This window comes from Crocodylus porosus, unplaced genomic scaffold, assembly GCF_001723895.1.
Source record: "Crocodylus porosus isolate Cpor-Errol unplaced genomic scaffold, CroPor_comp1, whole genome shotgun sequence".
NCBI classification, from domain to species: Eukaryota; Metazoa; Chordata; order Crocodylia; family Crocodylidae; genus Crocodylus; species Crocodylus porosus.
In genome coordinates, this window is record NW_017728931.1 from 24,479,897 (window position 1) to 24,495,608 (window position 15,712).

Sequence of the window (15,712 nt, forward strand, 5' to 3'; positions counted from 1 at the left end):
GCACCTGGCTGGGGCCTTATGACCCCTCCCACCCCCAGTGCTCCTTCCTGCCCATGGCAGGGGGTTGGACTAGATGATCTGTCTAGGTCCCTTCCGACTCATCGAGTCTATGATTCTGTGATTTTACAGGTTGTGTTGAGGAATCTTAAGGTAATGCTCTGAGGGGGGATGGGATATGTTCCTCTCCAGTCCTACAGGAGGCACAATATACAACAATCACACAGAAAACATGATCATGCTTTACAGCCAAGCCACTGGCCCTCAGTCTTGCCACTGCCCCTCACCCACTTCACCTCTGCCGGGGTGGCCTTAGCTCTGGGGTGTAACAGCCACAGATAGCAGTGCATGGGGAGGGCAGAGATGCTCCCAGCTCTGGGGTGTAACAGCTCCATATAACAGTGTATGGAGAGGGCTGAGATATACCCCTGGGCTGGGTGCAGCGACCACATATAACAGTTTAGTACAGCCCGCACCATACAGTTATACTTGGCCATTACAACCCAGAGCTGGGTGCATCACAGGACCCAAGCCTCTCCAAGAGCGCATGACTGTGTCCCTCACTCTGAACCTGAAGCCCCCCACCCCACCAGCCCTGCCAGTGCCTCATTCCTAGCTAACCTGCAGCCCCCCAGCCCAGCTGGTGCCCCTCATTCCTGCTGCAGTCCCCTGCCCTTCCAGCCCCCTCCCCCCCACAAACCCTGCTGGTGCACCTCGCTCCCTAACTGCAGCCCCCTGCCCCTTCAGCCCAGCTAGTGCCCCTCACTCCTGACCTGCAGCACTCTGTACTCCCAGAACGAGGCAGCAGGCTGACTGTCAGACAGAGCAATGGCAAGCAGAGGGTGGTCAAAGCAGGACAGAGACATGTTGCTGGGGACAAAAATAGGCTTGGAAGGAACAGGAGTACCAGAGAAGAGGGGCAAGCTTGGGGGGTAGAGGACAGGAGGGAGAACAAATATTGAAGGGATCTGGTTGTAGGCTGGGGGGATATGACTGCAGGCTATGATGATCTGTCAGTACAGCAATTAAAATATTGACATGCAACTAGACTAAGTGATAAGAAAAGTCATCTCATTGAGCCTGGGCTGTTTCTTTCTTCACCTCAACCCACACCATGCCCCTGCCATGTCGGGGTGGGGGTGTTAGGTCCTGCTGGCTGCTGTGGTGATCACAGGGGCAGAGGGAGTTGAAGTAGGCTGATCACAGTTCCCCGCCCCCACACACACACTTTGAGGGAAGCTGTCCTGGGCACAGGGATACCCAAGAAACCTTAATCAACTTCAATAACGCCAGGCCACTCCCACCCACCCCCACAACCCACTTGTTCTCAGCGCTTTGAAAAAAATCCTGCTTTTTGACATGAGGATACAAAGAACAGGAGACACAGGATTCTTTCTGTTTTACATAAAAATTCCTGTAGTAATGTTTCCATTTAGGCTTCAGCCTGGGTACCTTGCATACATGATACCCAGATGTAAACACACAGGAGGTGAGGCAGCCAGACCCTTTGTGTACCCTTTTGCAGCCCTAAGCATACCCCACACCCAGTGCCCAGTGCAACAAGCATACAGAAAAAAAGTCAGGGGCAGAACTACATTGGGACCTGGCTTAGGTAGGGGGGCAGCCCCTTCAGGAGGCCTGCAGTACACACCCCCAGTGCCAATCCAGAGTTGTGAGGGGGAGGCAACCAGGCTCACTCTTTCGGAGCTTTGCATGAAAAGATTTCCCTCCCCACCCAGCAGTGCCCCGTGCAACAAGCGATAAGCACCCAGAAAAAAGCAGGAGGCTTTGCAGGGGAGGCAGGCAGCACTGCTTATTGAACTCAAAACCCTCTCAAAAATGTCTCTCTCTCAAGCAAAACTGCCAACAATTCCCCACAAAAAGGCAACCCGGCACGTGACCCAAGAAAACAAACCAGACAAAATATCAAATCTTGTCCTAAAACGCCACCTGGCAGTAAAGTAGTACAGGCGACCCTCGCCATTCCCAGGGGATACATTCTCGTATCCCCTGTGAATGGCAAAATCTACAAATAAGGCAGTGTGTTCATGAATGTGGTGCCCCCCAGCAGCTGGCGGGGGGCACGATTCCAGTGGTGACAGTGGGAGCAAGCGCGGAGCTCCCAAGGAGCTCCTAGAAGTTTATAAAGTGTATTTAAAATGTAGGTTCGGCGTTTGCGAATATTTGAAACCACAAATGCCGAACCCACAAATAACAAGGGTTTCCTGTACGGAAAGCGCAGGAGGGTAAAATTGTTCTGACATTTTACTATTTATAACATAATAAGCCATTGTGTGGTAAATCACGTCCATGTTACTTAATTTATGACGACTAATAAAGTAAGGAAAATTAAACCAGAGACCTTTTTTTTGTTGGTAAACACCAATTACATGGACAAGTGCCATGTGATATCTTCTATAAGACCAACTAAATAGTTGGAAAAATTGTTCTTTGCAAGCTTTTGTGTAAAAACTCCCTTCTTCAGGCACAGGGAGCATCTGGGGGTTTTTTTGTGTGCTCCTCTGGGTAGAATGGAAACTAGTATGCAAAATGCAGATCTGTGAACGTGCAAATAGGTAGCAACCAGGATCAGAGGCCCTGTGAAACAATAGGTGTGAGATAGGTGGGTAGGAATGGTAGAATATAGCTGTTAAAATGCAGACAAGTTACTTGGGGTTATCAGATGTCAGGCAGGTTATAATGTACCATAAATCTAATGTCTATATTTAGTCCATGCTTTTTTATTTCCAGTAGATTTACAAAAAGTTAAGCTCATAGGCTCATCTATGAAGGGTGTTTTGTAGGGTTGTACAAAACAGCATCGTTCCGCTTTGACTTGCATTTCAATGGAACAGTGTTTCATTTCGAGTTTGGTTTCATTTTAAAAGCACTATATCGTTTCTTTTCATCAAAAGTGTTTTACTGTTTTGATGCTGTTTTGACGTTTCGCCCACCAGGTGCCAGGAACATTGGTGCTGCCACTGGTCCCAGCCAGCAGCACCAGCCTCCTGTCATCTGGCAGGCAGATCAGGGGTCTGCACCCCTGGGAGCAGTCCAGCACAGCCCCCACAGCCCTTCCAGGGGTGTAGATAAGCCTCCAATCTGCCTCCTGGATGACAGGAAGATAGTGCTGTCAGCTGGGGCCAGTGGCAGCACCGATCTTCCCAGCCCAGGCTGCACCCAGCTGGCAGCACCAGCCTCCTGTCATCTAGCAGGAAGATCAGGGCTGCCTGCACCCCTGGGAGGGCTACAGGGGCTGTGCCAGACTGCTCCTGGGAGTGTGGGCCCCTGATCTGCCTCCCAAATTGCAGGAGGCTAGTGCTGTTGCCTGGGGCCAGAATGGGGGCCGGTCCCCACACAAGCTGAGTTGCCCCAGGCCCTGCACCCTCCTCAGGCTGGCTCCAGTACAGGGTCTGGGACATATCAGCTCATGAAGAGACCTACCACTGCCCTGATCCCAGGGCAGGGGAGAGTCCCCACATGAGCTGATTTGCCCTGGGCCTACCTGCTGCCAGCCCCAGGTGGCAGCATCAGCCTCCTGTCATCCAGGAGGCAAATCAGGGGCCCACACCCCTGGAAGCAGTCTGGCATAGCCCCCCCACCAGCTCTCCCCGGGGTGCAGGCAGGCCCCGATCTGCTATCACAGGGCAGCTGCAGCTGGGGTCTCCATGGAGACCAGCACCAGCCATGCAGGCAGAGGCTGCTGGGAAATGGAGTTTGGCTGCCAGCTGGATCCACCATTTTGGAGGCCCCTGGTCTGGATCCATTTGGTGTGCTTTGGGCCATAGGAAGTTTGCTTCTGGTGATGAGATTGGTGAGGCTAGAATGGGTGGTTGTGGAAAGAGCTCTTTGAGAACTGGGTCTTCTTCTAGTATGAGTTGCAATGGTTTGAGGATTTTCCCTATAGGTTCCAGGGAAGGATAGTATACCATAAATAATGGTGTGGAATTCATCTGGATTTTCTTTTTGCACTGCAGCAGTTCATGTGGTATGTGGGTTGCGCTTTCAAAAGTACGGTCTCTCTCTCTGAAGGAGTGTCCTTGTTGGGTGAATGCCCTTTTGAGATTTGCAAGGTGACAGTTGCGGGTATTCTTCTCAGTGCAAACTCAAGTATTGGAGAGCTTGGCTGTATACTACAGTTTTCTCAGTGTGTTTAGGGCGATTGCTGGTTCTGTGTAGATATGTATGTTGGTCCGTGGGTTTCTTGTACATGGTAGTTTGTATTTTACCATTCGGAATATTGATCATAGTGTCTAAAAAGAAGATGCTGATGCTGGAATATTCAAGAAAGAGTCTGATAGAGGGGTGATGATTATTGAATTCTGATGGAATCAAAGACTACAGGTTTTCAGTTCAAATGATGAAGATGTCATCAATAAATCTTAGGAATAGCATGGATTTGAGGGTGTAGTTCTTGTGGAATTCTTCTTCCAGGTGGGCCATGAGAAGGTTGGTGGCAATGAAAAACCATTTTGGTGCCCATAGCTTTTCCCATGGTCTGGAAGAAGTGTTGGTTGTTAAAACAGAAGGTGTTACGTGTGAGGATGAAGTATATAGGTTCAATAATATCTTGAAGTCTGTACTCTGACTTGTAATCTTGCTCTTGTAGATATATATGTAAGGCAGGCTTGGATGCCATCCACACTATTAGTTATGACATACTACAAAGAAAAACAGCAGATGCTCCCTATTCCTGAAGAAGGGTGTTTGTTTCCAAAAGCCTGCAAAAAACAAATTTTTCCAACTCTTTAGTTGGTCTAATAAAAGATATTACATTGGCTCAAAGAAACTTGTAGGCCTATGTCCTTAGACCAACACAGCTACAACCAACACCCAGCTGTATTTAAGCGATTTGTTCTCTTACAATTTTCTACATTGTAGCGCCAGAGGGACTTGTGTGTCAAAACTTTACACTGGTTTCCATATCAGGATAAGCTTCACCCTAGTATGTGCTTAACCTCCCATGACTCCCCTAAACAAAAAGTACTCCAGTTTGACATCCTTAAATGGCAGATGCAGTAGAAGCAGCATAATATTTACAACATTTCCTAATGCTTGGGCTTATAAAGTAGCATATAACATTTTTAGATGCTTAGGTTTTATTTTAGGAACTTTGCAGCAAACCCATGCGGATAAAAAGAGATCATTGCAGTTTCTCATTTAATTCTTTTTTCTTTTTTTTCCCCACCTCACACCCAAAGTTACTTGACATGGGACTGGAAACATATCCATATCCTCCAGAATCAGAAGAAAGCAAGGATGTCACTTATCCACAGATTGGAATAACTGTTCAGCTTCTTGACACTGTGATATATTTTGAGGAGCCTACTGTTGCTAGATGGGATACTGCAGGTACAGTTAAGTCTCCAGCTACTTATTATGCACATATTCTGAAATTAAAACCTCTTAAAGATCAAGCTAAAAAGTTCAGATTGATCTTTGAAGTTTTGCAAAGTTCAGAAACGTTCGCAAAAGTTCCACTATAGAGAAGAACAGATCTGATTTTGAGTTTAGTTTGGAATCTTTACTGACTGTTATGCTTCACTTTCTGAAAGCTATCTTAATATTACATTTGTACTTCATTTTTAATATACTCAATTCAAGGCTTTCACTTCACCCAGTTTGAGCAATTGCTCTCACTTTGTAAATTATTTGGAAAGAAAGGAAGTGTTATGTAGTATTTCAGCCCTCAGTCAAACTGCAAAAGCATTTACCAAATGATCTTAAAGTAATTTCTACAACTAAGGGCCCTAGTTGTGGGGCTCCCAGCCACAGGGATGACTCATGCACCCCCAGGTGAGGAATCACAGCTGCCACAATCTCCCAGTCTGGGAGTTTCATACACCCCTGGGAAAGTTACACACCCCCAGCTACCAAGACCCAGGCAGGTCCCAGTGCCCAGAGTTCTCATTGAAAGGACTCTGTGTCCCTGTGCTGCCAGAACCCAGAGTTGGTAGCTGCTGGGGCTGAGTCCCCCCACTTGTGGGACTTCTAGTCCTAGCTGGACCTGGTGCACCCATGTTGCTGGGAGCCCTGTCAGCTGAAGAAACTCCCAACCACAGGGGAGACTCTGCTACATGTGCAAATTAAAGCTCAGAAGCAACCTGCTATAAAGTGAGTACACATTTTTGGGATCTAACTTTATAGGTAGTTGGACCTTTTCATGGTGTGATAGGTAATTTGCACATGTAACTGGTCTCAAGGTAATTGTGGTATTAAATCAGTTAACTGTGCAATACCTGTAATGTGCAGAGGGGGCCTAATGTGCTTAATCTCAGCTTTACTGATTTGAGTTTTCATGCTGTAGCTTCCATTTTGTTATAAATATTAGAGCTGGGTGGCAAACTGTATTCCATCTTGTGGAAATGTTTAGTATTTTGGAATTCAGTTTTGGTCTGATACAGAACAAAATGTAAAGCATGAAAGGGATGGAAGGAACCCTGGATCCTAAGTAGTCCACCTGACAGGATGTACAGAATTACAGAACATGGATGAAGCAAAAAGTCTAGTGCTAGAACTGCAGACTCCATAGGTCATTGTTTTGAAATATGCCTGGCAGGCAAGGTTCTATCGTAAACTTCAAGGGAATTTGTTGAACAGAAGAGAAATGAAAAATCAGTTTCCAAGGAGCAATTTGATTCAGACAAATCAGCAAATTACAGAGAAAATATTTTGCTAGGGTTTTTGTTAATAGCTATGCCTACATACACAGAATGTACTGACTAATCAAGTTACAGTATTTTTAATTTAATAAAATTTCACTAACGGTTCTGTAGTACTTCTACCCCGTTAATTTAATGATTAAAAGTAAATTGCACAACATCAATGGTTAATGATAAAAATTAAAATGGGTAAATATTATAAATAGAATTCTTTTAACCCCATTTTTCTCTCAAATCTTACATATAAAGGCTGTGTCCAGATGAGCACAGCCGCGCAGCATGTGGTGCTGCAGACCCATCTGCAGCACCACACACTGTAGATGTGTGGTGTAACCTGCCATGTGCCAGAGGGCACGTGGCACAGGCATTCCCTGGGAACAAGTAGCAGCAGCACAAGGTGTGCTGCTGCTTCTTGTCCCCAAGGAAAGAAATCTCCAGGCTCATGTGCACACAGCCTAAGAGGCCAAACATTACTCTCAGTTACCAATAGAAATGCAAAGTCTACTAGAGTTCAGTAGAATTACTTGGGGAATTACTCGTATATGCACCAGGGTTTATTGCTGTGCATTAATTGCATGTGTAAACACGTCCAGTGAAAGGAAAAAAAATGAAGTCCTTGTTTTTTTCACAACTGAAGGTTAGGTTAAAGCACTGCACTGTGCCAAAAGTTGACTTGAGTTCTATTCTAGGCTATGCCATTGACCTGGGCAATGTGCTTCAGTTTCCCCAGTTGTAACATCAGAGATCCATTAGTAAGTGGAAATGAACTATATACGAGGGCTTGAAATGAGGATTAAAAATGAACTCCCAGCAATTTACAAATGGTAACAGCCTGCTTGATATTATTGGTTTAGATGAAGGAGAAATTGGTGGTGCCAGTTTGCCCATATGCAGTTCAGTCTAACTCTCACTTAAGTCAATCAAGTGACTTCCTGCCTCCATTACATGCCTAAAATTCCTCCAGAACTCCAAGTTGTTTTCTAAGACCACAATTAGAAGCTCCAATACTACTGTTTCTTCTCCTTTACAAGGCAAACAGTGGAGAACTGATGGCATCAGCAACATAAATTACAAGATGGAAGAGAAACAAGTCTCCTTTGAGATGGATAGTTTTTATACGGTTGCCCTGCTTCAGGACCTTCACCTCAACATGCCCTACCAGTCCTGGGAACTGCGACCTACTGACATAGATGAGTTGTTTCTTACTGTCGTTACTGCCTTTGCAGAGGTTCAAATACAAATTAAGGTACAAGCATCTCAATTTAAGTAAATCAAATAAAGATTTGTACAGTTAAAGATTTTGGAATTTGGGGCGTTCATATGTATTTTGAAAATGGCAGATCTCATGGGCTCTCAAATCTGATATTTTAAATGCAATTTGCAGTAAATCAGCAGCAAGTATTTTAAGGTACATCCACCTTTTAATTGTCCTTGAAGTCTAAAAAGTAATTTACAACTGAATTGAAAGCTCATATGAGAACATGAGCCCATATGTTTGCTTCCCTTATTTGTCCTGTATATCATTGTTTGACAGTGCTGGACATGTGTTTGCACTTGCATACATCAGAAACATTCAAAGTGAATATATATTAGAGCTGTGCAAAGCTTTGGTCATGATTTGATTTGGCAGAGATTTGGCCTGATTAGGTGGCCAAATCTCCAAATCGGAAATGAATCAGAGGACCCTTTAATCTCTCCAAATCAAATCAGAACCCTCCTAATCAATATGGAGAGATTTGGAAAGATTCAGAGATTCAGACAGACAAAATGTTTTTTCTACATACCTCTAGGTAGCAGGTGACTCATGAGTGCTGCGATGCTGGGGCATGTGGAGTGTCCCACAGAAGCATTGCGGGGGGGCGTCTCCAACACGCTCAGCAGCAGACCCAGAAGTGGACCAGAAGCACTTCCAATCTACTTCTGGGTCTACTGGGGAGCACACGGGGGGGGGGGGGCTCTCTGCACCTTCCCAGCTCAGTGACAGGTGCTTCCTGGATCGGGCGAGGGCACCTGGGGTCCCCCCATGGCTGATCGCTGAGCCAGAGGTTTATGGGGGGCCCCCCTGTGTGCTCCCCAGTGGACCTGGAAGTGGACTGGAACTACGTCCAGTGCATTTCCAGGTTCACCGCCAAGCATGTGGAGGGCCCCCACCCCTCCCTCTCCTGTGGGACACTCCATACACCCCAGCATTGCAGCTTTCACAAGTTGCGCTGGTACTGCAACCTCAAGGTATGTAGGAAAAAAACATTTAAAGCTGAATCCGAATCAGCATTGAATCGTCAGATTCGGATTCGGCCGAATGAAATCAGAGATAGGGATCCGAATCAATTAATCAAATTACTGTTCCTGATTCGGGCCAGATCCTAATCGAATAGGGCCCGCTTCGCACACCCCTAATATATATGCGGCCTTGTATGGTGAGGGAACAGAAGTAGTCATCAAAGGTCTGAGCTATGTAATAATTTCCATCAGAAATAAAAGCTTTTTTCCTTGCATTTTACAACAGGGTAATCAATGTATGTTATCTTCAATAATTGTGGAAAAGGGTGAGGTACTTTCCTACTTGACAGGAAGGTGGACAACTCCAGTTGGTCTAACAATTGCGTTGAAAAAGGCTGGTGTGAACATCTTCCCAGCAGAGTACTCTCACAAGTACGTCTATGTAAACAAAAAGGTAAGGCACGTTACACTTTATAATAACATTTTCTTGCAGTGAGCTAGATACATCATCCAGTAGCCCCCACTCACTGACTTTCAGAGCAACTGAGGAGAAGACAGAATTCCCAGAATTAACTTTGAGCATGTTTGTGTTTACAGCAGTGATTCTCAGCTAGGGTACCACACTGCCCTGGGGTGCTGCAAGGTCCTTTTAAGGGTTCTGTGCAATGTTAGCACTATTAGGTGTGCAAACCCTACACGATTCACAAGATAAATTCAGATTTCAAATAGGAATCCAGAACGTCAAATACATTCTGAGCTGCTGTGGTCTTTCTGCATTCTTTGCAACAGAAGAATTGCTCAAAAGTTTTTCCGTAGTCAGAGAAGAAGAAAGCCAAAGTCTGGCATTCTTCAAGGGGTGCCGTAAATCTAACAAGGTTGGGGAGCCACTATTTGAGTGTTGCAATTTTGAACAAACCATTTCTGATCTGTACTTTTGCTTTACAGACTCCGTTAGCTGAAATCAGAGCTTATCAACAGATGGCACTGTCCGCATCTGCTTTTGCTTTCAGTTGGAGCAAATGGAATTTGGAGTCTGGTGAAGATCAAGTAGTTTTCAAGGTTTATTTAAACATCTTAAAAGTTTCCTAGTGTCTAAAACAACAATGCATACTAAATGAAGGAACAGACAGAACAGTCATTAGCAGTTAGAATTAGGCTGCAATTCTAGAGTTGTGACAGCATTAGAGTTTAACTTTAGCAGCTCACTGTAGCATACCAAAATCTGAATTTTCCACTACAGTTTTGGTAACAGTCTATACCTTTGTGAAGGGACAAGGGTGTGTGTGTGTGTGTGTGTGTGTGTGTGTAGACACACACACGTTATATTCTACAGTGGTATATTCTACAGTGTATTCTGCAACTGGGGTAGTCAGTCCCTCTGACTGAGGCTCTTGCTATATAGTGAAAATGCCTGAGCGTGAGTGCTTGTATGCAACTAAGTCTGTCAACTAGTGCTTAGAGCCCTCAGCAGGGAAGAGCAAATACTGAATTTCTAGTCCTGCTCTACTGCATACTTGAACTATGTTAGATCAATAATTGAACTAAATTTTGTCTGAAGTCACATAGGGACTTTCACCAGATGTCTTAATCCAGCCTGTTTAAAAGGCTAGCATCAACAGTTAGGTCAAGAATATGTTTCTACTTCCTCCTACATATACATATATCCTTGTCCCTTCACAAAAGTATAGACACTTACTAAAACTGCATCCATAAACTTCTGTGCCTTTTACAACCTAGCTTGTACAACTGACCTTAACTTATGGGAGTCTTAAGACATGGCTGGATGCAATAGGGTGAAGTTTCATTCAAAGTCTAATGAAAGGACTACCAGCTGGCTGCTCAGGTTGGGGGTTTTTTTGTTTTTTGTTTTTTTTAAAATCAGGAAAGCCCCATTTCTGTCCCCCCACAGCCTGACTCCTTTAAGACTTTAGTGCTCAGGCCCTTTTGGCATGATTTCTTCTGGGATTCAGTTAATTGAAATTAAACCATCCAGGTCATCAGTTTACATCAGACAGTACTAGGGTTTTGGAAATCAGCATTTCATAGGTACTTAACATGGTACATTTAGTGATTACAATACTGTCCACACATACCATATGCTGAATTCCTATTGCTCTTTTAAACAACAAAACTAGTTAAGAACACAATCCCTGTCAGATTTCTAGCTTAAAAGGGTAGGTCCGTATTAAAAAGCCTTAACCTCTCCGATGTGACAGTGGGAACTGTAACAGAGCCAGATAGTATAGGTGTGTGAAGCTTTGGTTGCAGATTCGATTTGGAGAAGATTTGGCCCAATTCAGAGACCAAACCACCACATCCAAATCGAATTGGGAGACAAAAAACCCCCCTCTGAATCTATTCGGAGCCTCCAAACTTGATTTGGAAAAGGTTTGGAAAGATTCAGAAATTCAGAAGGCAGTCTTTCAGGGGAACAGAAACTGAGAAGTGGGAGCAGGAACGGGAGCAGGAGTGGGGGGAAGACTGACATCTGTAGCTGGCCAGTGGCTGATATCTTTCCCTGAGTCCCCTTCCAATCACAGTGCTCTGGAGGAGGGATGTAGAAAGAGCATATAAGCCTCTGTCTGCAGCCTTTCTGTCCCTTTTGTGAGCTGTTTCTGCCTAAGCAACAGTGTCTAAAACATACTACTAAACTGGCTTGGCTTCCTAGTCAGTCTCCTGCTAATCTATCTTCTTGGAAATGATTGGATACAGCTTACTAACTACCCTTGCCTAGAATCCCTCTACTTATCTCTATCCAATCCATTTCTTTTAACTTGCTCTAACCCAAAAAACCCTCTTATTTGTTCTTGTTATTCCCCCCCCCAACATACACACACACACACACACACACACACACACACACTTTAAAATAAAGCTGTGGTTTCCCAGGTAGTGCTGTGTTTTCCACCGCAGCATCAAGGGGAACAAGATGCTATGGGGAACACAGGCAGAGCTGAGCAACCTGCAGCACAAAATCATACAGGATATGGAGACTTGGTGGAATGCCACATACCTGATGCTGGAAAGCTTGGTGGAGCAACAGAAGGCCATCCATGAGATGGCCTTGCTTGGAGAGATTGAGATCAGTGGCCACCTTAACAAAGCTGAGTGGGATACCATCTCCCAAATCTTAGTGGTCCTCAAACCATTCCTGGAGGCCACCAAGACCCTCAGTGCTGGCAATGCCCTCCTTAGCCAGGTGATCCCCATAGCCAAGGAGCTTGAGAACCAAATGGAAAAGTTCCAGGGGATCCATGTTCCTGGCTGGGGCAAGCAGCTTTCACCAGAGGTGCAGGTACTGAATGAAGCAGCTGAAGGAGGGCATCAAAAAATGGTTGGATCTGATGCAGGCCAGTATGGTCCACATGCTGGCAGGCATGTGCAACCCGAGGGTGAAGGGGAGCATGTGCACTAGCAGCACCAAACCCTCACTGGATGGAGGTGCTGGTGAAGTAATGGAGCCAGAGGGGTGGAGGCAAGGGGGTGTGGAAGAGGGGGATCCACTTTCCCATGCCAGCACTCCCTGCACCAGCCAGTCTCCTCCATGCCTGCTACCTCCAGTGTGGGTCAAGGGCATGGCTTCAATGTTGGGGTCCAGACACACCAGACCCCAGCCTTGGGTAGGTAGCACCGAGGCTTTAGTGTCTACCTAGGTCACCAAGGACCCTTTGGCCTATTGGGCAGCTTGCAGCCAGATGTGGCAGGATCTGGCCACAGTTGCCTGGGAACACCTGTCCTGTCTACTGACCAATGTTCTGAGCAAGAGGGTGTTCAACATTGCTGGGGATGTTGTGACACCCCACTGCACCTCCTTAGATCTTGGCTTGATGGAGCAGCTGGTATTCCTCAAAGTGAACCTCCTGCTGCTAGGGTTCCCCAAGCTCCACCTGCAGATAGAGTGATTGCCACCCTCCTTGGTCCATTCACACCGATTTCCATTTTGTTTTTTTTTTTTTAAACATTTAAAGCCCCACTCTCTGAGCTCTAGCAGCACTCACTGCATCACCAGCCAGCAGAGGAAGAACATCTCCCTGCTGAGCTCCCATGCCAGGGAGAACATGGAGGTATAAGGGCTGGGGCATCATCCTGGTCATGACCTAAAACTGCATCCTGAAAAGGGCAGGGAGGCCTGGGTGGGACTGCCAGGACCACAACCCTCCCTGGTGAAAGGCAGGTAGGAATAGGAGGCACCTGATAACCTCCAACCATTGCAATCCTGGCTGGGGAAAGCCCAGACCTGTAAGATCTATGAGGCCTGAGGCTTACTGGTTGCAGTGGAGTTGTGAGGGTGAGAACAGGGGCTGCCATTTCTGCAGTTTTCACCCCACTGCACCTTAACACAGAGTCATAAATGTCATGAGTTTTGCTTGTCAGCATCTTGAGGTGCAGTGTCGCAGAAACCCCTGCACCTATGTCCTTGAAACTTAGCAGGCCTCATGCCCTTAGAAGCCCTGCTGTTTTCATCCAAATCTACTACAAAATAACAAAGTTATAAGTATTTCAGCATTATATTCTATGGCTGAATCTAAATTGGCTTTGGAAGATTCGGCCAAAATCGATTCAGGACAGTGATCCGAATCAAATCACTGTCCTCCGAATTGAATACTTTCCTATTTGCACAGCCCAACCAGATAGCACATTTGTCCTCATAACCACTGTGATCTAGAGCATTTTGCCCCCAAAGAATGGTGTTAGCCAAGACTACTACATAGGGCTGTGTGAAATGGCACCATTCCGTTTCAACCCATGTTTCAATGGAACAGTGTTTCGTTTCAAATGTCATTTAGATTCCAAACTGCTGTTCCATTTTGTCAAAAGGGTTTCGCTGTTTCAACGTTTTGCCCATAGGCTACAATGGGGAAGATCAAATGAGCTATAACTTTGTTATTGCTGGCCTGATTTGGATGAAACTTACAGGAATGGTAGCTCCTTCTGAGGGCATGAAGCCTGCCAAGTTTCAAGGAGATGGGTGCAGGGATTTCAGGGAAACTGCACCTCAAGCTACAGATGAGCAAAACTCATGACATGGGTGGCACTAAACATTAAGGTGCAGCAGGGTGAAAGCTGCAGGCTTGCTAGCCCCTGCTGAGGCCATGAAGCCTGCCAGCTTTCAAGAAGATAGGTGCAGGGAGAGTCTGGGTTTGGGGCCCATCACCTCTAGCTGCTGACAGGCAAAACTCTTGACATGGGTGGGTGACACTGTGCACATTAAAGTGCACCCTCACTCAACTGACACCAAGTCAGAAAGCAGGGCAGTTCAAACAATGCTACCTTTTATGCAGTTTTTCCATCCTCCTCTCCCACCAGTACTGGGATTGGAAGGGACCTCAGGAAAGGATGACAGTCACTAGCCAGTAGGACTGTGCGAGTCTTTGGATCCTGAGCTGCTTCAGCATCTGAAGCAGCAGTTTCAGATCAAAGCGGGGTCTCAGCAACGGTATCCGGAGTGGGTCAGAGGCATCCAAAGCTCTTTGGATCCACTCCGGATGCTTCGGACCCACTTCAGCCATTTTGAGGCAATTAGAAGAGGGAAGGGGGTGGGGGAGGGATGGAGAATGGGGGAGCAGTGAAGGAAAGACTGATCTCTGTAGGCAGCCAGTGAGAAGGATAACAGCAGTGTCTGTGGGGTGGGACTAAAAAAAAAAAAAGCATAAAAGCCTCTGTCTGCCTTTTGCAGCTTGTTCCCTGTCAGCAACTGTGAGAGGAATGCTGTGACTGAGACCTGCCTGCTCCTTTTTTGTTGTTTTAAAAGAGTGGTTAGGATTTAGCTTAGCTTAGCTATTCTATTCAATTATTAGTAGTATTACAATTCAATTTATTTGAATTATTTTTTTTGGAAACTTTGCAAAAACAAAGTTGTGTTTTCCCAGCCAGCATTATGCAGGGAGGCACAGATTGCTTGCTTGCACGCACACATAGAGACCCAGAATATAGGGGGAAAAAAAATATATATCACAGTGGAAGACGACAGGTAGTTACAGAAGAACAAGACACAGCTAATATATGGATACACACAAAGAGACACAAATAATTTTATTCAGAGCAGAACAAGATGCAGATATTCACAGGAGAACAAGACAGACAGATATACAAAACGATTCACACACAGAGAGACCTTTTGCAGCACAGGAAAGATCAATATGAAGTGTACTGGAAAGGCAGGTGCCAGGTCTTCTAGCAGGGGAGGGAGAGGGGGTATGGGGAGAGCTAGAGCTGCAAGCCACCCCATCCCAAACACAGACACATCCTATTCCTGAGCAGCCATGGCATCAATGCTGCCAGCAGAAACCAGGAGGTGGGAGCAGTGTCTGCATCTAACATCCCTGCACCCGCACCACCTACACTCAGTCCAGAAGTGGGTACCAGCAGTGGAATCACTGCCTCTTCCACCCCAATTTCAGCTCTCAGTGTGAGCCTCCTACTGAGAGAGGAGGAGCTGGAGCTGGAACCAGGGATGCTGAGCATGCTGGCTCAAGCACTTCTGGGGACTGAGGGGGAAATCAGAGTTTGTGCTCCACATCCCTCAAGTTTCCCCTAGACCCAGGTCTCCTCCAGAAAGCATCACCTTGGAGGAGACCGAGGTTGTGAAGGCAAGTGGCTCAGCTGAGGCAGCTCCTCCTGCTGTTCAGCCTCAGCCTGCTGAGAAGGGGTTAAAAACAGGATACTCATCCTCAACCCAGAAGCAGGGGAGTAGCGTGGTGTAGGATCATTTTGAGGTGGCAGATGATCCCAGGTTTGCCATTTGCCAGCACTGCCAAAGGCACATGACACATGGCAAGGATGCAAGATGCTTCACCACGGCTATGCTGCTGCATCTGAGGCGGCAAGGGAGA

The 15,712-nt window shown here is 46.1% G+C and overlaps 1 protein-coding gene across 5 annotated transcripts in view; it reads left to right on the top strand.

Moving 5' to 3' along the window:
- CASC1 (cancer susceptibility candidate 1) overlaps positions 1-15,712 on the top strand; it is a 60,516-nt gene that overhangs the window by 41,272 nt on the left and 3,532 nt on the right. For 4 of the 5 annotated variants that reach the window (XM_019544401.1, XM_019544403.1, XM_019544400.1 and 1 more), the window contains 4 exons: positions 5,199-5,349; positions 7,691-7,905; positions 9,166-9,333; positions 9,825-9,938. In XM_019544401.1, the coding sequence (XP_019399946.1) occupies positions 5,199-5,349; positions 7,691-7,905; positions 9,166-9,333; positions 9,825-9,938 (648 nt within the window). The remainder of the gene's footprint in view (positions 1-5,198; positions 5,350-7,690; positions 7,906-9,165; positions 9,334-9,824; positions 9,939-15,712) is intronic. The other variant, XM_019544404.1, reaches the window with a different exon arrangement.